Source organism: Rhinolophus hipposideros (genome assembly GCF_964194185.1).
Source record: "Rhinolophus hipposideros genome assembly, chromosome: 23".
NCBI classification, from domain to species: Eukaryota; Metazoa; Chordata; class Mammalia; order Chiroptera; family Rhinolophidae; genus Rhinolophus; species Rhinolophus hipposideros.
The window spans coordinates 13,599,131-13,616,419 of NC_138069.1; the positions used below are offsets into that span (position 1 = coordinate 13,599,131).

Sequence of the window (17,289 nt, forward strand, 5' to 3'; positions counted from 1 at the left end):
TGAACACAAATGAAGGCTGAGATGTGGGCCCGGGCCTTGTCTGTATTCAACAGGAGAAACCACTTTCCCGCCGTGGAACTGGTGTTTAATGATCTCCTCTCCCCCCTCCACCACAGGGCATTAAAGAATCTATACACTCTCCAGTAGCAGGGGAACCGTCAGCAGCAATTTGACTTGAAATCTGGCTTGGAGCGTCTGCTCCTGCTCCTAATTATGAATGAGCCTGGGATTCATTAGTATCTGCACAACGAGTTCAAAGGGCTCTTCAGAGAACAGACTCTGCAGAGCATTCATGAGGGCAGGTACAAATGTGAGAAAGGGCAGCGGCCCCTGCTCCCTAACTCTGGCTGAGCGGCAGGTCTCTCATGCCCATTTCCCTGACAAAAGCAAGAGGGATCAGAGAAATACTCTGCCTGGTCAGGACCCCTGCACCCATCGTCTTCTCTGTGCTGATTCAGTAACTGCACGTGACTCGGCAGGCTGGGTTCTATCCCATCCTTCTTCTTTACCAAAACGTCACTAACAGCCAATGCTGGCGAGGGTGCAGCACCCACACATCCTACAATGCTGCGGGAGAGTCAATACAACGTGGTAACACACATCAATGGTCTTTAAAACGCACATGCCAGTACACCATGTAGTTCTACTACTGGGAATAGATCGTAAGGAACTAATTCTAACTGCAGAAGACTCATGTGCCCAAAATATTCATCATGCAATTATTTAGAATAAGGAAAAAATGGAAACAACCGATTGTTTACTGAAAGGCATTTTAGTTTGGTATATTGTAGTATATACATTCACTGGACTAATATACACCATTAAAATGTCATTTACAAAGAAAAACAGCTTACTATACTAAAATGTTTATGCTCTGTCGTTAAATGAAAAAAGAAAGAGAGAACATCAAATCGTATCAACAGTAGGATGTCAACCATGAAAATAAAAACTTTGGCATTAAAAAGTCTTCTGGAAGCAAACAGCCCTCCCAAAAAAGTATTAACCATGACTGCATATGGAAAGGAAGTGATTTATTTCTGTTTCTCTGTATCTTCTAAATTCCCCTTTTAAATCGTCCATTTCTTTAAATTGGGGAAAAAAAACAATGTAAAGTCAGAAAAATATGATAAACCCATAGCTAGGGCTTAAATATATCCCTTCCATATTCCCTTCATCCTGTTTTTTTCCCCAGCTTTATTGAGATATCATTGACATATAATATTTTATGTACGTTTAAAATACACAATGTGATGGTTTACTACACAAATATATTGAGAAATGATGACCAAGATATGGTTAACACCTTCTTCACCACACATAATTACCATGCTCTTTTTGTTGTTAGGGCAAGGACACTTAAGATTTAGTTTCTTAGCAACTTTCAAGTTTAAAATACAATATTGTCACAATTCTGTACATTAGATCCCCAGAATTGATTCATCTTACAACTGGAAATTTGTATCCTTTGATCAGCATATCCTGATTCCCCCAAAAGCACCCTCACATCCCCCTGGCAAACACCAATCGACTCTCTGTTTCTATGAATTCAGCTTTTTTACATTCCTATATAAGAGAGATTATACAGTATTTGTCTTTCTCTGTCTGACTTATTTCATTTAGCATAATGCCCTCCAGGTCCACCCATGGTATTACAAATGGCAGGGTTTCCTTCTTTTTTATGGCCGAATAATACTGCATTTTATTTATCCATTCATCTGTCAAAAAACATTTAGGTTGTTTCTATGTCTTGGTCTCCTGAATGATGCTGTAAGGAACGTGGGGTGTAGATACCTCTTTGAGACAGTGATCATTTCCTTTGGAGAAATACCCAGAAGTGGGATTACTAGATCATATGGTAGTTTGATTTTTAATTTTTGGAGACATCTCCATACTATTTTCCACAGTGGCTGCACCAATTTACATTCCCACCAACAATGCACAAGGGTTCCCTTTTCCCCTTGCCAGCATTTATCTCCTGTGTTTTTGAGATCAGCTATTCTTACACGTGGCACGTGTTATCTCATGATTTTGATTTGCATTTCCCTGATGATTAGTGATGTGGAGCATCTTTTCATGTACCTCTTGGCCATTTGTATATCTTTTTAAGAAAAATGTCTATCTAGGGCCTTTGCTCATTTATCAATCAGGTTATTTGTTTTGTTTTTGTTTTTGTTCGCTGTTAAGTTGTATGAGTTGTTTACATAAGGGACAGTAATTCCTTATCAGATATATGGTTTGCCCATAATTTCTACCATTCAGTAGATTGCCTTTTCATTCTGTTGATGGTTTCCCTTGCTGCGCAGAAAAATTTTAATTTGATGTGGCCCCACTTGTTTATTTTTGCTTTTGTTGCTTGTGTTTCTAGTGTCATATCTAAAACACCACTGCCAAAACCGACGTCAAGGAGCTTTTTCCATATGTTTTCTTCTATGAGTTTTATGGTTTCAAGTCTTACATTTAAGTGCTTAATCCATTTCAAGTTAACTTTTGTGAGTGGTGTGAGACGGGGCCCAATTTCATCCTTTTGTATGTGAATATCCAATTTTCCCAACACCATTTATTGAAGAGAATATCCTTTCCCCTGATTGAATTACTCTAGTATATTTTTGTCTACAGAACAGCCAATAGTAGTATCTGCTGGCTGTATCTTAATCCCCGTATTGTTTTTCTCCCCAGACTAGAACATAGGCTCCACAAGAGTAGGCAACTGCCTGATATGCAACAGACACTCAATAGATTTTGTTGAATTGAACGTACAAGTCAGACTGTAGGGCTTTTTTTTTTCTCAATCAGTAAAATAAAAACGTTGTTCCCAGTGAACTTTTGTACACTACTGGTGAGAGAGTAACTGACACAACCACATGGGAAAACTAGTCGCATCTCTAAAAGCTGAACATTCACTTACCTTACAACCAATAGATTCTACTCGTAGGGATGTTCCGGGAAAAAATGCATATGTAGGATCACCAAACGACATGCCCAAGAAAGTGCTATTACGTAATAGCCAAAACCTGGAAACTACCCAAACGCCCTTCAACAACAGCACAGGTAAATACAGTGAGGAATATTCACACAGCAATCGGAAAGAACAAACTACAGCCACACACAGTGTACTCGTGTCACAAAGTTGATGATGAGCAAAAGAAGCCAGACCCAAAAAATCCTTATGATTCCATTATAAAAGGATGAAAGCAGGCAAAAGTCATCTATAGTGCTGGGAGTCAGGGGGGGTTTACCTGGGAGGGGACAGGTAGTGACTGCAAGAGCACAGGACGGACCTCTGCAATGCAGATAACACTGTGTCTTGATCTGGTTGCCGGTTGTACGGGTGTCCCCCCTTGTGAATGTGTGCCCTGCGCTGCATTTACAATGCCTCCCTCTGCTCCATGATGTTCTACTCCAATAGAACACACTCACTACCAACCCAAGGCAGCTGTGACTCTCTATCCACTTGCGACAAGCCTTGACCTAGAGCCCTGACGAGGCTAAATTCACCACACCGAATCATGCATGCACATCAAGTCTTGTCGCAATTGCACAGACCAGCACCCTGGCGTTGGCAGTGTCTGGGTCCCTAAACTTGGTCATAATAGCAGAGGCCACCCATGTACATCAGTAAGAGTTGAGGTAAGCTGAAGTGGCTTGTCCCCCAGACAGATTCAGAGACAAATGCTTATGCTGCTTTGCCACAGAGACATGGCAAAGGTCACAGTGCCTCAGGCATCCAGCTTGCAAGGACTGCGCTGGTTCCTTTGCAGACCAGGCCATTTCCTCTGCCGAGTAACCCCAACAGGTCCCTGAACGCCGAGCACCCGTTCTTCTCACTCTGTCTCAGACGAGAAGCCGGTAGACTCCAGAGGACAGGCATCAGGTTCGTTTTGCTCCCTGCTGCCTCCAAAATGGCCTGCACAGAGCCTGCTATAGAGCCTGGCCAATAAATACCTGCAGTATCAATGTGTGAATACACGAACAAACAGAACCACTGCATCTGTGTACCAGGATCTGGACGCGAGAAAGGCAAGGACCTAGGGGCAGAATGGCTATGGACAGAAAAGGCTTTTTTAGAACACAAATACAAAGGTCTTTCTGAGATTGGAAAACAATTTAAACCACCAACCCTGTCACATAAAAATCACACAATTTATCTAACACCTAAAAACAGCATTATTTTATCTTTCCCTTGGACAGCATTTTTATTCTCTCACTCTCTCACTGAAGGATATCATAGGCCTCGTGCAAGGTTACAGACCAGGTCCAAAGTCACAGCAAGGCTAGCTGGCTCGGATGCGAAGTGATACCTTGGCTGAATAACAGTGGTGAACACCAACAAACCAAGCCCACCAAAGTCATAAAGGAATCGGCATGTCCAATGAGCATAGAAAGACCTGGAAAATACCCAACTGTCGCTCAACAATGAGCTATGGAAAGACCCCAAATAGCCACACTAGTCTGTTCAATACACTTAACTATTTTCTCTCTCCCTCTTGGCAATGGTTTTATCCATTTTGGTTACCATTCGTTAGAGGAAGTTCAGCAACGTGGGCTAAACAAGTTTGAGAGATTGTTCAGTGGGCAACCAAATGGCTTTGAAACAAGAAATACTTCCATGTCTTGTTGAGCCTCCTAAATTTTCTAAACTTCAGTGCGTCTTTGTTTTTGGTGTCTTCTGATCTTTCCAAAATGATCTCCCCCACCAAGCAAAGGGATTTCATATTCCAAACAGAGAACTGCAGGGAGTGTCACTGTCCAGCCCATAGCACTTAGACCGCTGTGCTCCCGGCTGCAAGGATCTGCATGCCACGCCCCGGGGAAGACCTCCTCTGAAAGCAGACACTCTCTGTTACCTCCCCACTCATCTAGTACACGCTCTGAGCTCCACTTCAGCTTTAATACCCATTTCTCTATGAACTGAAGCCAATGCCAGAGTCAATTTCCTTCAGTTCATCTGTGCACAAAGCATCCATTCTGCTAGAGAAGTCAGACCCGAATTGGCTGGGTTCAGGCCCGTCTGGAGAAGGGAAGATTTGCTGAGATGGTCTCCCGGGACTTTGTCAGGTAGAAGGTCCCACATCAATTCCACTGTGCTCACGTGCACAAGTGCCCCTAATGCCCTAGGAGCCAGGTAAGAGTTGGATGTTCTCCCCTAGGAGCACCTCAGGAGCTGGCTGAGACCTACGCAGTTAACTACACTGGAAACCAAGACCCTACTTTCTATTGACATCAGTGGTAGCCCTGTTGGCATAGGGGGCAACAGTGCACTCGTGATAATTTACTACAAGACAAAGTACTCATTTTGTCTAAAATGTCATTATTCATTAGTGCTAATGATGTTGACTATTTGGGATGAACACTAATTCTCCAGGATTTTTCTGAAAAACACAGTCTGAGAACTACCTGCATCAGGATCACCTCGACTTATTTAAACTGCAGGTTCCTGGGTGTCACCCTGACCTCCTGAAGCCCATGCCCGGTACTAGCAGGCTGAAATCCACATTTTAAACAAGCCCCACCAGTGACTTTTTTCCGAGCTTATAAAGGTGTGAGTCCGAGAACAACTGCTCTAGCACCTTGCTCTGGGCATCTTCCCGTTTGACCGTGGCCATGGCCTTTGGTCAGGGTCACCTCAACTTAACCTGGCCTCTCTCAGAACTCAGAGTGATTCCATCTACATTGTGTAACAGAATGGGCAGAGCGGGCACAGAAAAGTGGAGGCTTCAAGGGATTTGTTTTCTCCGTGTTTCACCTGTGTGAATACTGCCTGGCTGCTTCCCTGCTCCAGCCACGGGCGCCGACAGACTCTGCATAAATGCCTGCTCACCCACCACGTCATTACACCAGGGAATGGTTGACGGTGCCCTCTGCTGTGTGACGGGTCGCAGATCACACAGGAAGAGTTTCCAGGTCATCACAAGTAGTTGCATAATATGTCCTTCCTTCCTCCCTTCCCCGCTGCACCAAAGAAAAGTTCTTTTAAAGGATCAAGGGAGACGGAGCATCTCCTGAGGGACGTGTTTGCATAGAATCCTAAAAAAAGCACCCAATCAAGCTAATTTGGACATTAGTGTTATGCCTCCAGGAAAAATGTCCAATAATTCGCATCTCTAGTAGGTGAATGCACCTCTCCTCTTCCCCAAAAAGAAACCATTATCCTGATATCTGTCCCAGTAAAGTTGGGAGGATCCAGACCCAGGGGCTAGAAATGCCACATACGGTTCCGCACTCTGACGCACGTGCTGGAGGAACTGAATGCTTGTTTCTCCCCCAAACTGTGACCCTCGTGGGTAGAAATCTTAGTTGCATCTTTAGCTTCCAAGCCTGGCACCCGGTTGGTTCTCAGCACTGGTGGCAGGGGAGGGACATGGGAGGAGCGCAAGAAGCAGTATATACCAATCTCGTTTTTGAAAGAAAATTCACAGATCATCATTCCATCCAAGAAATTCCACAGTACCCTCATGTCTAACCAGCAGTGGGACTTGTAGGAGCTCTACGGCCCGGGATACTTGACCACAGAGAGAAGGAGAGCTTGTAGGTCACAGACACTCGGGGTAGGAAGTATTGTTCGAAAGGGGAAGGTGGGGCGAGGGGTATTTACACAACAGAGACGGCTGCGGAGATAGCACAGAGGCACAAGAGGGGAAACCACAAACAGGCCATCCCTCCAAATACATGCCCCATCTGCGGACCTCACTTGTCACAGGTGACCCATTCCCCTGCCCCCAAAATGTGTGTTAAATTGAAAATTTGCAAAGCATGCTTTTTAAATCAACAGGGAGAGAGTTTGTTACCTAAGGGAATGCTGGGACAAACACATCTGATGGGAACACACGCCGAGGTCTTTCCCACTTCAGGACCTTTGGACCTGCACTTGCACTCGCTTCCTGGGCCACCTGCACCTCCTCTCCTCACCTGGTTCGCTCCGGTCATCCAATGCCTTTCCCAGGGAGCCCTTCCCGGACCAGGAAAATTCATTAGCCCCTTCCCCTCCCATAACACATTCTCTGAGCACTTATACCTGTACCTTGTGGCACTTCCTCAACTGTACCCAAATGATTATTTGCAACCGTTTTTCTGTCTGCCATGCTCCAGGAGGATGGCGTAAACTCCAGGAGGGTACCGACCTCATCTGTCTTCTTCATCCACCATCTAGCAAAGGCCTGGCGCATACCTGGCATTTGGAGAACATTTTTGCCCCAGCAAACCATCATGACCTGCGTTAACTGTTTGTTATTGTTTGGGTTTTCCTGAACCACACCTAACCTGCTTCAGCTGTAGTGAGTTACAGGTGCTCTGAAGGCTTGTAATGATCTGGTACTGGCGAGTTGGAGCTCTCATAGAAGGAACAAAGGCCTGGTATTTTTCTATTGATTCTAAAATCAACAAGAAGCATTTGCTAGACCCTGCCGGAGCTTCCCCACGGACAGCGAGGCAGAACCCTCGCCACCCCAAAGCCAGCCCGGGGACCACTCTGCAGAACAAGATGAAGTTTTTACCTTTTGACGTGGGCTAGAGGCTACTGTATCAGAGATTAACAGGAAAAGTGAAACCAATTAGAGCTGAGTGGGCAGAACAGGGCTCCCTGGGGAGCTCTTCCCATAACTAGGATTTCAGGCACAGCTGGGCACAGACCTCCTCTCAGATCTATCAGGATGAGAGGTGCCAGTTTCAGGAGCGGTCCAGTGATGATGTGAAATATGAAGAGAAGGACTCCTGTGCCAGGAGCTGCGCCTGGAAAACAATAGCGACTGGGCCATATGGAACCTCACTCGGCCTTCCCGACTGGCACGGGGTGGAGTGAAGACAGGCTCAAGGATAACGGAACATATTGCCCCAACATTTCTCTAGGACATGAGGCAGAAAGAAAGCAATGTCCATAGCTGTGTGCCAACAACTCACTCCTGCTCACAGAGCAGAAGTTAAGAGAAGTGACGCTCAGAAGGCGAATCAGAATAATAAGTACATCAGCGGCTGAAAGACCATGGGCATCAACTTTGTGCCATGAGCTCGCTCGGTCCTCCTCGAAACCCCACAGAGTAGATGGGATCACGCCAGTTTTACAGATGAGAAAACCGGTGCTCTAGCCACAACCCGACTTACACTTGGCAGGACTGGGATGTGAACGCAGGCCAAGGGTGGGCTCTGCTCTGTGACATGTCAGCCTCATGAGCTTTGAGCATGTTTGGTTTCAAATAAATGATATTGTGCTCGCTTCGGCAGCACATATACTAAAATTGGAACAACACAGAGAAGATTAGCATGGCCCCTGCGCAAGGATGACACGCAAAGTCGTGAAGCGTTCCATATTTTTACAAACAAATGAGAAACAAAAACTCATAGACACAGACAATAGTTTAGTGGTTACCAGAGAGTAAGGGGGGTGGGGGGAGGGAGATGAGGGTAAGGGGGATCAAATATATGGTGATGGAAGGAGAACTGACTCTGGGTGGTAAACACACAATGGGATTTATAGATGATCTATTGCAGAATTGTACACCTGAAATCTATGTAATTTCACTAACAATTGTCACCCCAATAAATTAAAAAAAGAAAAAACGATATTGAGTAAATGAAGGAGAAATTGCTTATTATAAAATATCCAATTACTAACATGACTTTCTCTCCCCTAGAGAGAGAAAATAGTTGAGCTAATAATTAGGTCCTACTCCACGAGGGGAGTATTATAGGTCCAAAGATCCATTTGGGACCACTTCTTGCTTTTGAAAGTAATCTCATCAGCATATAGGAGAGTGTTTATCCTCCCAGCAGTCCAGTTCCCCTGAAATAGCGTGGGAGCAGGGTTGGGGGAGGGCCCGGAGCAGGGAATACCCCCTGAGAAGATCACCTGAGACGAGAAGCTCTGCCCCCCTTGCCAGGCGAGAACCAGGTTTTCTCTGGCAAGGACAAATGGAAGGTAAAGACAGAGAACACAAAAATGGTCTTAGGTCTATCAACTTTCAAAGTGTCCCTTTATAATGGTTCCTGTGGAATAATTACTTCTATCAGTGGTCATCTCTTACAGGGGATTTGAGAGAGTGGGTTCATTAAAAAGAGTCAGGACCACAAACTCATTTCAGTAACCTTGAAGATGTTTAATCAAAATGATTTTCTGCTACTCTCTATTACAAACCGACTTTCCGTGGTGACAGATTAATGACTGATCCACGAAGCCATGCCTCCTCTCTTGTCACCAACGCCACCATCTGCGCCAGCCACTGTTCTGTCAATAAGCCCCACTTGCCCTTGAAACTCATTACAGCTGAGCTGGTAAGATCAAATGAGCAGATCAGATGCTCACCGACACCCCCGTTCTGCTACAGAGACCCCCAAATCCCACCAAGTGTGCGCCAGAAGGAAAAAGACTGCGGGCTGGGCCTTGTCTCATTAGAATTACAAACTCGGGTCACTCTGGAGGAAGATAAATGCCAGCCAAGGCAACATTTCTGATTCTTCGGGCCTGCTAAAGGTAATTATCCTGGAATTAAATGTCAGGGCTAGTATCGTGTGTGCAAAAGAAAGAAAATGCCATGTTTGGTGTAAGCAACAATATTATTTTAATCAAATCAGAAGCTCATTTTAGCAGAAGAGAATCCCTGATGTGACCCCCGACAGTAAACTGTGTCTATCTGGCTTCCCATTCCACTTTGTCTCAACCAAACGTTCTTCACTGACTGCCTCCACACATAAAGCAGGAAAGACTTGCAACGTGACATCAGAGGAGGCTCACACCCAAAATCCACTCCCTCACTCTTGCCTGGCTGCTGGCACAGTGAGAGGCTAGAATGAGACTGCCTCCCCCCAGGCTAGCCTCCTCCACAACCCGGCTCTACAGCTCCGGGCCTGAGCCTTCACCTCCCAGTAAACTGGGGGTAATAATGGAATTTCTCTCCTAGGATTGTTACGAATTAAATGAGATCATATATATAAAGTACGTTAAATCATGTCTGGCACACAAAGTACTTCATTAATGTTAGGCATTAGCTATTTCTGCAACATTGTAATTTTTTAATTACATCCAGCATGTATAAGAAAACAACAGCTTATTTCAGAAAAGAAAACAGGGTAAAAAAGAAATGTGTGACAACGTAAGTTAAAGGATTTCATCCAGTAGACAAGAGGTTATCAGAGTAAAGAAATCATTATTATTTATCTTGCTCACTCTGAGAGCCAACCACTCTAGCACATGGTAGACAGACAAATATTTGTTGGAATGAATGAATGTACAAATGAATGTAAGAAGGAACAGAGGAAATTTCCCTTACAAGAATGTGGTCACACAACAGCCTAGACGTCTGTTCCCCCATGCCTTTCCCTAGAAAAGGGAACTGTGCCTCTCTGCGATTGAGTTTGTTACACCTTGTGTCTCTCCACCTGGTCTTCAGATGAAGGGTTTGCAGTCAAAGATGGGTAAGATTTCTCACGAGAGAAACAACCTAAGCCAGACGGACCACGTTGAGACCCCCCCCCCATGAGCTGATGGGAAGAGGCTTTGTCATTCCTTCCCCCTGCTTGAGAAAAGCTGGTGCTGACTCTTGCCTCTCCCTCTCACGTAATTGTGAGAGAGGATCATTAGAGCGATAAGATCAAGCTCTCTCTGCTCAGCTCAAGGCGTTGTTTTACCTCGAGAGACTTTCCCCACCCCAGGGAGGGTCATACCACACCTTAGTTATCATGGGACTGGATGCCTCGGCTGGTTTGGGACAAATAATTGGATTTTGAGATCATTCTTTCTATGTGGTGTAAGAGTTTCACAGACCATGCCCTAAATCCTTAAATCCTTAACTCATGTGTCTTCTTTGTCTAAAATCGATAAATACCGACAGTCGGCCCAGTTCGGGGCCCCGGTCTCTGATACTGCGGGTCCCCTGGTCCTCTGTAATTTCACTGTATTGAGTCTCTGTGTCTTTATTACAGCTTAACCCAAAGCCGCCCCTTCTCGCCTCCCTACAGCCTTTGTCGCTCAGGATGCCACACAAGAATGGTTATGGAGAGCCAAGAAAGATTCAGAAAAAAAAATCAAGAGAATGGCTGTGGCATCTTGACCCCTCCACCTCGAACCACAGAGAAGTTAAAGGCAGGACAGTTTGAAGTGGGAAATTATTGTACAACTTAATAAAACACAGCAGTCCTTCTTCTTCTCCTTAACACTGTATTCGTGCAAAAGTCTGGGTTTCCATCCGGCCCGAACATCCCAATTGCTAGTCTCTATAAAAAGAATGGTGAACTCTGTGATTGGAAAATAAGTTACATTAATCAGAAAAGAAAGAAATGATGACCAAACTAACATGCCACCAGTACACGCGAGGAGCAATAACATCTGAATGTAACGTTTCTCTTGCATCCATCACTCCAGGTAACAAGACATGGAGTAGTTCTGAAATTTTTACTTCTAGAAAACAGACAGTGATGATTTGAGCAATAGGACCACTTGAAAGTGATGAGTAGGCTATCAGGTCCCCTCTGGCAATGTCACAGCACACCCCACAGGCAGGGGAGCACGGCACACACAGCCCACCATCATTTCTATTTCGGTTAGCCCAGTAACAACACCAATGGGTATCATCAACTCTCTAAAAGGAGCCCTTAGCTTTCAGTTTCACAAATTCAAAAATCACTTCTAAATCTCTCTCCTCCAAATACAAAAAGTGACAAGTCCGGGAAAAGGCAAGAAGTTTTCTTTCATAATGATGTTCAAAAAACGGACAAGCATCATAACAATAGTCTCACGGTGGGCTTCCAAAGTCACCAGTGGCTTCAACAAAACAACTGAAACAATAGCAGAGAAGCTGAGTTTTGTCACCCTCGAGCAAGGCCTGGGGCCTTGTCCATTGTCCACTCATCAGGTGGCTTCTCTAGGAAGCACCCTTTGACTCCCTGGCCCCAAGGGACGGCGGCTTTGTGGTTATTCCAAGTGAATGACCCAACTAAAGACACTTGGACTTGCCCTAAAAAATTATCTAGAGTTTCACAGCACCCTCAAAGAGGTTAATGGCATTAAATTATGTCTGAGCCACCAACCCCAGCAAGAGAAGACCCCATGAAGCATATAAAATGGTTGAAGATTAAAGATGTTGGAGATTTTTTAAACATTTGTAGATGGTTTCAGTGGCATGATGGATTAAATTCTCATGTTAAAAGAACATATGCTGCTCTAAAAATTAGTTTCATACCTCAAATTGCTCCAGAAACAAAAAAGCAGCACATTGAACACTCTTTTTGTTATGCTTTGGACATTTTTGCAACATTCAAGGCAGTATTTCCTTAACATCATAAGAATTACCTAGAATGTTGGTTTACAATATGGATTTCCAGCACTCGTCTCAGAAATATGGAACCAGAATCTCCAGGGAGGAGGCTGGGTGCTGCGATTTAACAAACATCTCAGGCGAGTTTCATCATCAGGCAAGTTTGGAAAACACTGATGCAAGGATAAAAAAAATATCATTTGCAAGAAAGATGAGAAATGAAGAAAAGTTCCCGTTTTAAAAATTGAAAGTTGAATGGGAAATAAGAATAGTGTCATGCTCATGGTACTCTGAGACTAGAAAACCTTAAGCAGGCCCAAGAAAGCACAGTAAACCTTTCCACACCTCAAAGACCACACCTGCTCTCCATGTGGCCCAGCTGTCGCTGGAACCAAGCCCCCCACAAGGGGCCCCTTCTCCTCTACACCTGGCTCAATTCTCCCTTCTCTAGCAGAGTTCAACATCTGCCCTGTTCCTCAACTCTATTTAAAACATAATAATAAAAGAAACAAAACAAGCAAAATGATTTCTACTCGATGTGAGTCTATGAGTGGAAGCTTCTTTGGGACATATGTTGGGCAATTTGGGGCATCTTTTTCAGCCACAGTCAGTGCAGGCCCCTCAGTGCTGGTCAGAAAGGTGACCGAAGACAGTTAACAAGGCAGATCACGGATGGGGAGTGATGGGGGGGTGGCAGGGATCTCACGAGGGGAGTCAGGGGGAATATCTACCACAATATTAAGACGCCAAGTAGCTGTGGAGAGTTACTAAAAGCGTTTGAAATCCCCTTTCAAAGAGAAGCAGCCCACAGTCAACTAGAGGGAGAGGGGAAAGGAACAGAGAAGGAAGAGAGAGACATAAGCCCCCACTCACAGCCACGGGTGTACCTTCTTCTCTAGAGTGGGACCTGGAGAGATAGATGCTCTTTAGAAAGTACCAGAAAACGTCTGGATTCATTGGCTTCCTCAGATGCTCCCCCTGCAAGGGCTGGGGGTACCCGGAAAGGGTATGAGAGGAATCCAGCGGAGGAGGTGACCCACACACCTCCCACCTCCAAGAATCCGATGCCCTGCGACAAGAACAGGGGCTCCAGGGTACGGGTCTCTCTCAAGGGCAGGAATTCCTCATGTTAAGTATCATAAAACTTCTTTCCTCCTTCCCTCAGTGCCCGGCCACAGCCACCTGGGGCAGCCTATAAAAGAGCTGGCAGCAGCTCCCACCGCACGGAGGGGATGCCATCTGCTGGAAGACCATACTGGGTGCCTCTTGCCCCAAATCATCTGGGGCATACCTGGGGAGCAGCAGCCAGCCTTGGGGCAGAAACAGGCAGCAGATATGCCTCTGGGTGCCTGGGAATAGCTCTCGCTCCTCCCAGGGCTCGCCAAGGAGCACTCCTCTGCCACCCAGGGTCCTTGTCAGGGTAGGGGAACCACCTCCATCAGCTGCCTGCCCTCTGCCCCTGCCCCTAAAGACACCAAGGGTCAAAAACACCACACTCCCCTTCTCCCAACATCTCATCAGGCCCATTGCTAGGACCCTCCGAACCTCCTGGAACAACCAGCCCCCTAATACATGAGCTAGGCTCACCCCCAAACCTAACCTCTGCAGCAGAGAGTCTTCTGGCACACCCTGGAGATGGTCCAAATCACTGCTGCCCCAGGGAGGCTCTCTAAGGCGCTTGGCAAAGACAACCATTCACATCAGAACTCAGAAGCTTCAGGAGCCTCTCTCCCAGCGGCTGCTCGCTGCTTCATAGCATGTTTGGTACAGTCACCTCCCCCAGTCCTACAGATACACACACCTACACCACAGGTAACAGGCAAAGAGCACCAAGCCTTTGAAGTTCTCTTTAAAGTTCTTCTCAGGCAAGACGCAGCGCAGGAACTCGGGGCCCAGAAGCTGCCGTGGGAGGTCCGCACCAGTCCCCTACCCACCCCTCTTCGGACGCCCCCTCGCACGGAGGCTCCCCTGCCCGCAGGGCCGGCCGGAGGCGGTACTCACATCTCGAAAGCGGTTCCAGTACTTGTCCCGGTCGTACTGGGAGACGGTGCTCAGCCACTGGTCATTGTCTAGGAAATTGCCGTTGTTGGGGCCCGCGCCTCCGGCGAGCGCGTCCAGGTGCCGGCTCTCCACCTGGAGGAAGCACCACGCCGCGGCGGCCGCCGCGAGCACCGCGATCGCTGGCATCTGCGGGGCAGGGGCACGCGTGGGGTGAGCCGGGAGGGCAGCGCGGGCAGCGCCTGCCGGGCACCGAGGTCTGCGCGCCTCCGCCACCGGCCCCAGCTCTAGGGGCGGGGGGTGTCACGGCGGGGACAGGGTCATCCCTCGCACACCTGGGGCCCCGGTCGCGGGTCTGGAGACCTAGGGATCCCTCTCACGAATGGGGTGCGGGGGGGGGGGGGGCGGAGGCTCAGTTACAAATGAAGAGCCTGCGTCACAAATTAGGGGCTGCTATCAAACTATAGAGGACCCCTGTCTCCTAATTTCTGGGTGCCCCAGGGACCGCTACTCTCGGATCGGGGGCTTCAGGACCCCTCCCCAATAACGGGGAGTCCTGGATCCGCAAGCCGCACTCCCATAGACTATGCCCGAGGCACCGAGGCAGAGCGGGAAGCACAGGGCTCCCAGCAGCAGACCGGGCGCAGGCAGATGGGCGGGGGCGTGGGGGCGTACCCGCAGCTGGGGGGTGGGCTCTCCAGGCCCACCCTGCCGCTTGGGCCACAAGGGCGCGTGAAGACACCCCCAGGCCCCTGACCGTGCCAGCCCCCGGGGGGTCGCGGGGAGGTACCAAGTGCGCCAAGTTGGGGCGCACGGGCTTCCGCGGACACCTACCTTGGGGGCCGGCCCAGGTCCCCGCGTCCGAGTTGCGCGAGCTCCGGTGGCGCGGTCGCAGGGAAGGCTGAAGGGCCGCTGGCTCCCCTGCGCTCCTGCCTCCCGCCGCCGCGCGTCCGGCCGCTTTGTGAGTCCGCAGCTCTGTGGCTCCGCTCGCTCTCCGCTCGCTCGGGCGCGGCGGCGGCGGGCGGAGGGGCCGGAGCACAGGAGCCTCTGGCGACCCCTGGCGGCCGCACGCTGCAGTGCCGCCCGCGCGGTGGCCCCGCCGTGCCCGGTGCAGCCCGGCCCGGGATGTGGCGATCCGCACCTTAATGCAGGACTGAAACACGCTTTCAGGCCCACGCCGCTGAGAGAGCTGAGGACGCAAGGCCAAGGAGCCTTCCAGCACTAAGGCGTTCTCAAAAGGAAGGCTGTCCGAGCCACCTGAGTCAGAACCACCTCAGTGCGGGCAGGAAGGGGCTCCTCAGAAAGGGGGCTCCTGGCTCGCTCCCCAGGCTTGTTGAGTCAGCATTCCTTAGGAGGGTCTCCCGAGGTGAGTGAATTTCTGCACTGCCCTCCCCAGGGCGTGCACGCACCCACATCTCCCTACTTCCATGCTCCGTTCCCATACCCGTTGCTTTTTGTCAGTCCCTTAAGATGGCCCTTCTGGCTTCCATTCCCATCATTTCTACATCCTGTGTCCCCACATTATGTCCCTGTGAGTATACCTTGGTGTTCTTCTGCACAGAAGCCCTCGTCTGCTGAACTGGCCCCAGCAGTTGGGTTTTCCCAGAGAGGAGGGAGAGGGAAGAGGAAAACTAGACCAGGCCTCTCGGACAGGGCACTGAAGCCAGAGGCTGCCTTTACCCTCTACTCCCCACTCACTTTTCAAATCCTCAGCCATGTCTGGTCAAATCGGGTTGGAAGGGGATTAATGCAGTCCCACTGTCTGCGTACAGGTGACACTCACCTGCTGTGAGTACCACACCTCATTCCCCCGACACCTGAGTGCTCTTTTAGAATAAGTCTGACACTCACCCCTCTCCTCTCAGCACACACTTCAAACTCTTCGTGTTGCTTTCTTGATAAAGATCCAACCCCTGGCAGGAGCCCCCAGGCCCTGCACACCTGGCCCCTGCCTGCCTGTCATGCCACTCCCTCCTCCTTCCCTGCCTTCCTGTACAGGCGGCCCCTGGTGTGGACCTCAGTGGAGATGGGCTCCCTCCAGCACTGCGTGTTCCCTTCTGCTGGGCCACTGTCCACACCGCCCCCAAGACAGGCCTCCCTAATTCCCTACTTAGTTTATTCCCCCCTTAGCACATCTTCAGAGTAACTCTTGCAGAGACTGTGGACCAGGCCAGGACCCTGTGACACTCTCCTTGAGAACACTATGCTTCCCCAGCTGTAAGCTCACTGCACTGGAAATCACTCACTCCGCACATCTGTGCTTCTCGCCTGGCTGGAGCTCTGTGAGGGCAGGCTGTGTTTGGCTTGTTCTCCACCGCTCTTAGCACCCAGAGCCAAGCTCCTGACACACAGCAAGTGCTCAGAAAATATTGGATGGATGGATGGATGGATGAATAAATGAATGAATGAATGAATAGCAGCAATCATGGTCTGAAACCACACTTAGCCAACATGCCCCCAAAATATGTGATGCGGTCAGTTGTAGGTTGTACTGCAAATAATTTGGTTGTGTGTAATTTAATGTGTAGAAGTTGGATTATGATTTTTCCTGAAAAGTAGCAGATGCTTATCCTGACATCACTCTGACTGATTTACATTCCTAGAAGCATTCTTAAAAGGGAGAAAAGGGAGTGGAGTCACAGCTATATATTGGGGACTACATGTCATCCACGGTTTACATTATCATGGAAAAATATTTTCCGTATTTCAATGTCATGTCCTGGGTATATCAGAGCAGGAGAGAGGTTTAGAAATAATGCAGAAAATATATTTTACTTTCATAGAAATCCAAAGGTGCAGCTACTTCCCCATTTCTCTGCCCAGTTTGACTGTAAAACTTCTCTAAACAGTTGTACCCAGATGTCATTTCTGCCTCCTCAGCTCCAGTTCATTCTTTCACCCATTCTAATCTGCTCTTCATCCTCACTGAATAACTGAAATAAGTTGTCACCATCAGCAACCTCCTCCAAATCACCAAAGCGAGTGGGCAGGCCTCACTCCTCCCCTACCAGGCCTCTGAGAAGTTACTTTAGGCTCCGGTGGCACCATCCTC

General features: G+C 48.1%; 1 protein-coding gene across 1 annotated transcript in view; it reads right to left on the reverse strand.

Annotated features, from left to right (window-relative positions):
• The window catches only part of SPOCK1 (SPARC (osteonectin), cwcv and kazal like domains proteoglycan 1), a 472,354-nt gene extending 457,115 nt beyond the window's left edge, over positions 1 to 15,239 (reverse strand). The window contains exons 1-2 of the mRNA XM_081035612.1: positions 15,072 to 15,239; positions 14,241 to 14,426 (exon numbers count right to left, since the gene is read on the reverse strand). Of these exons, the coding sequence (XP_080891738.1) occupies positions 14,241 to 14,426 (186 nt within the window). The 5' untranslated portion in view covers positions 15,072 to 15,239. The remainder of the gene's footprint in view (positions 1 to 14,240; positions 14,427 to 15,071) is intronic.
• Positions 15,240 to 17,289: the final 2,050 nt, after the last annotated feature.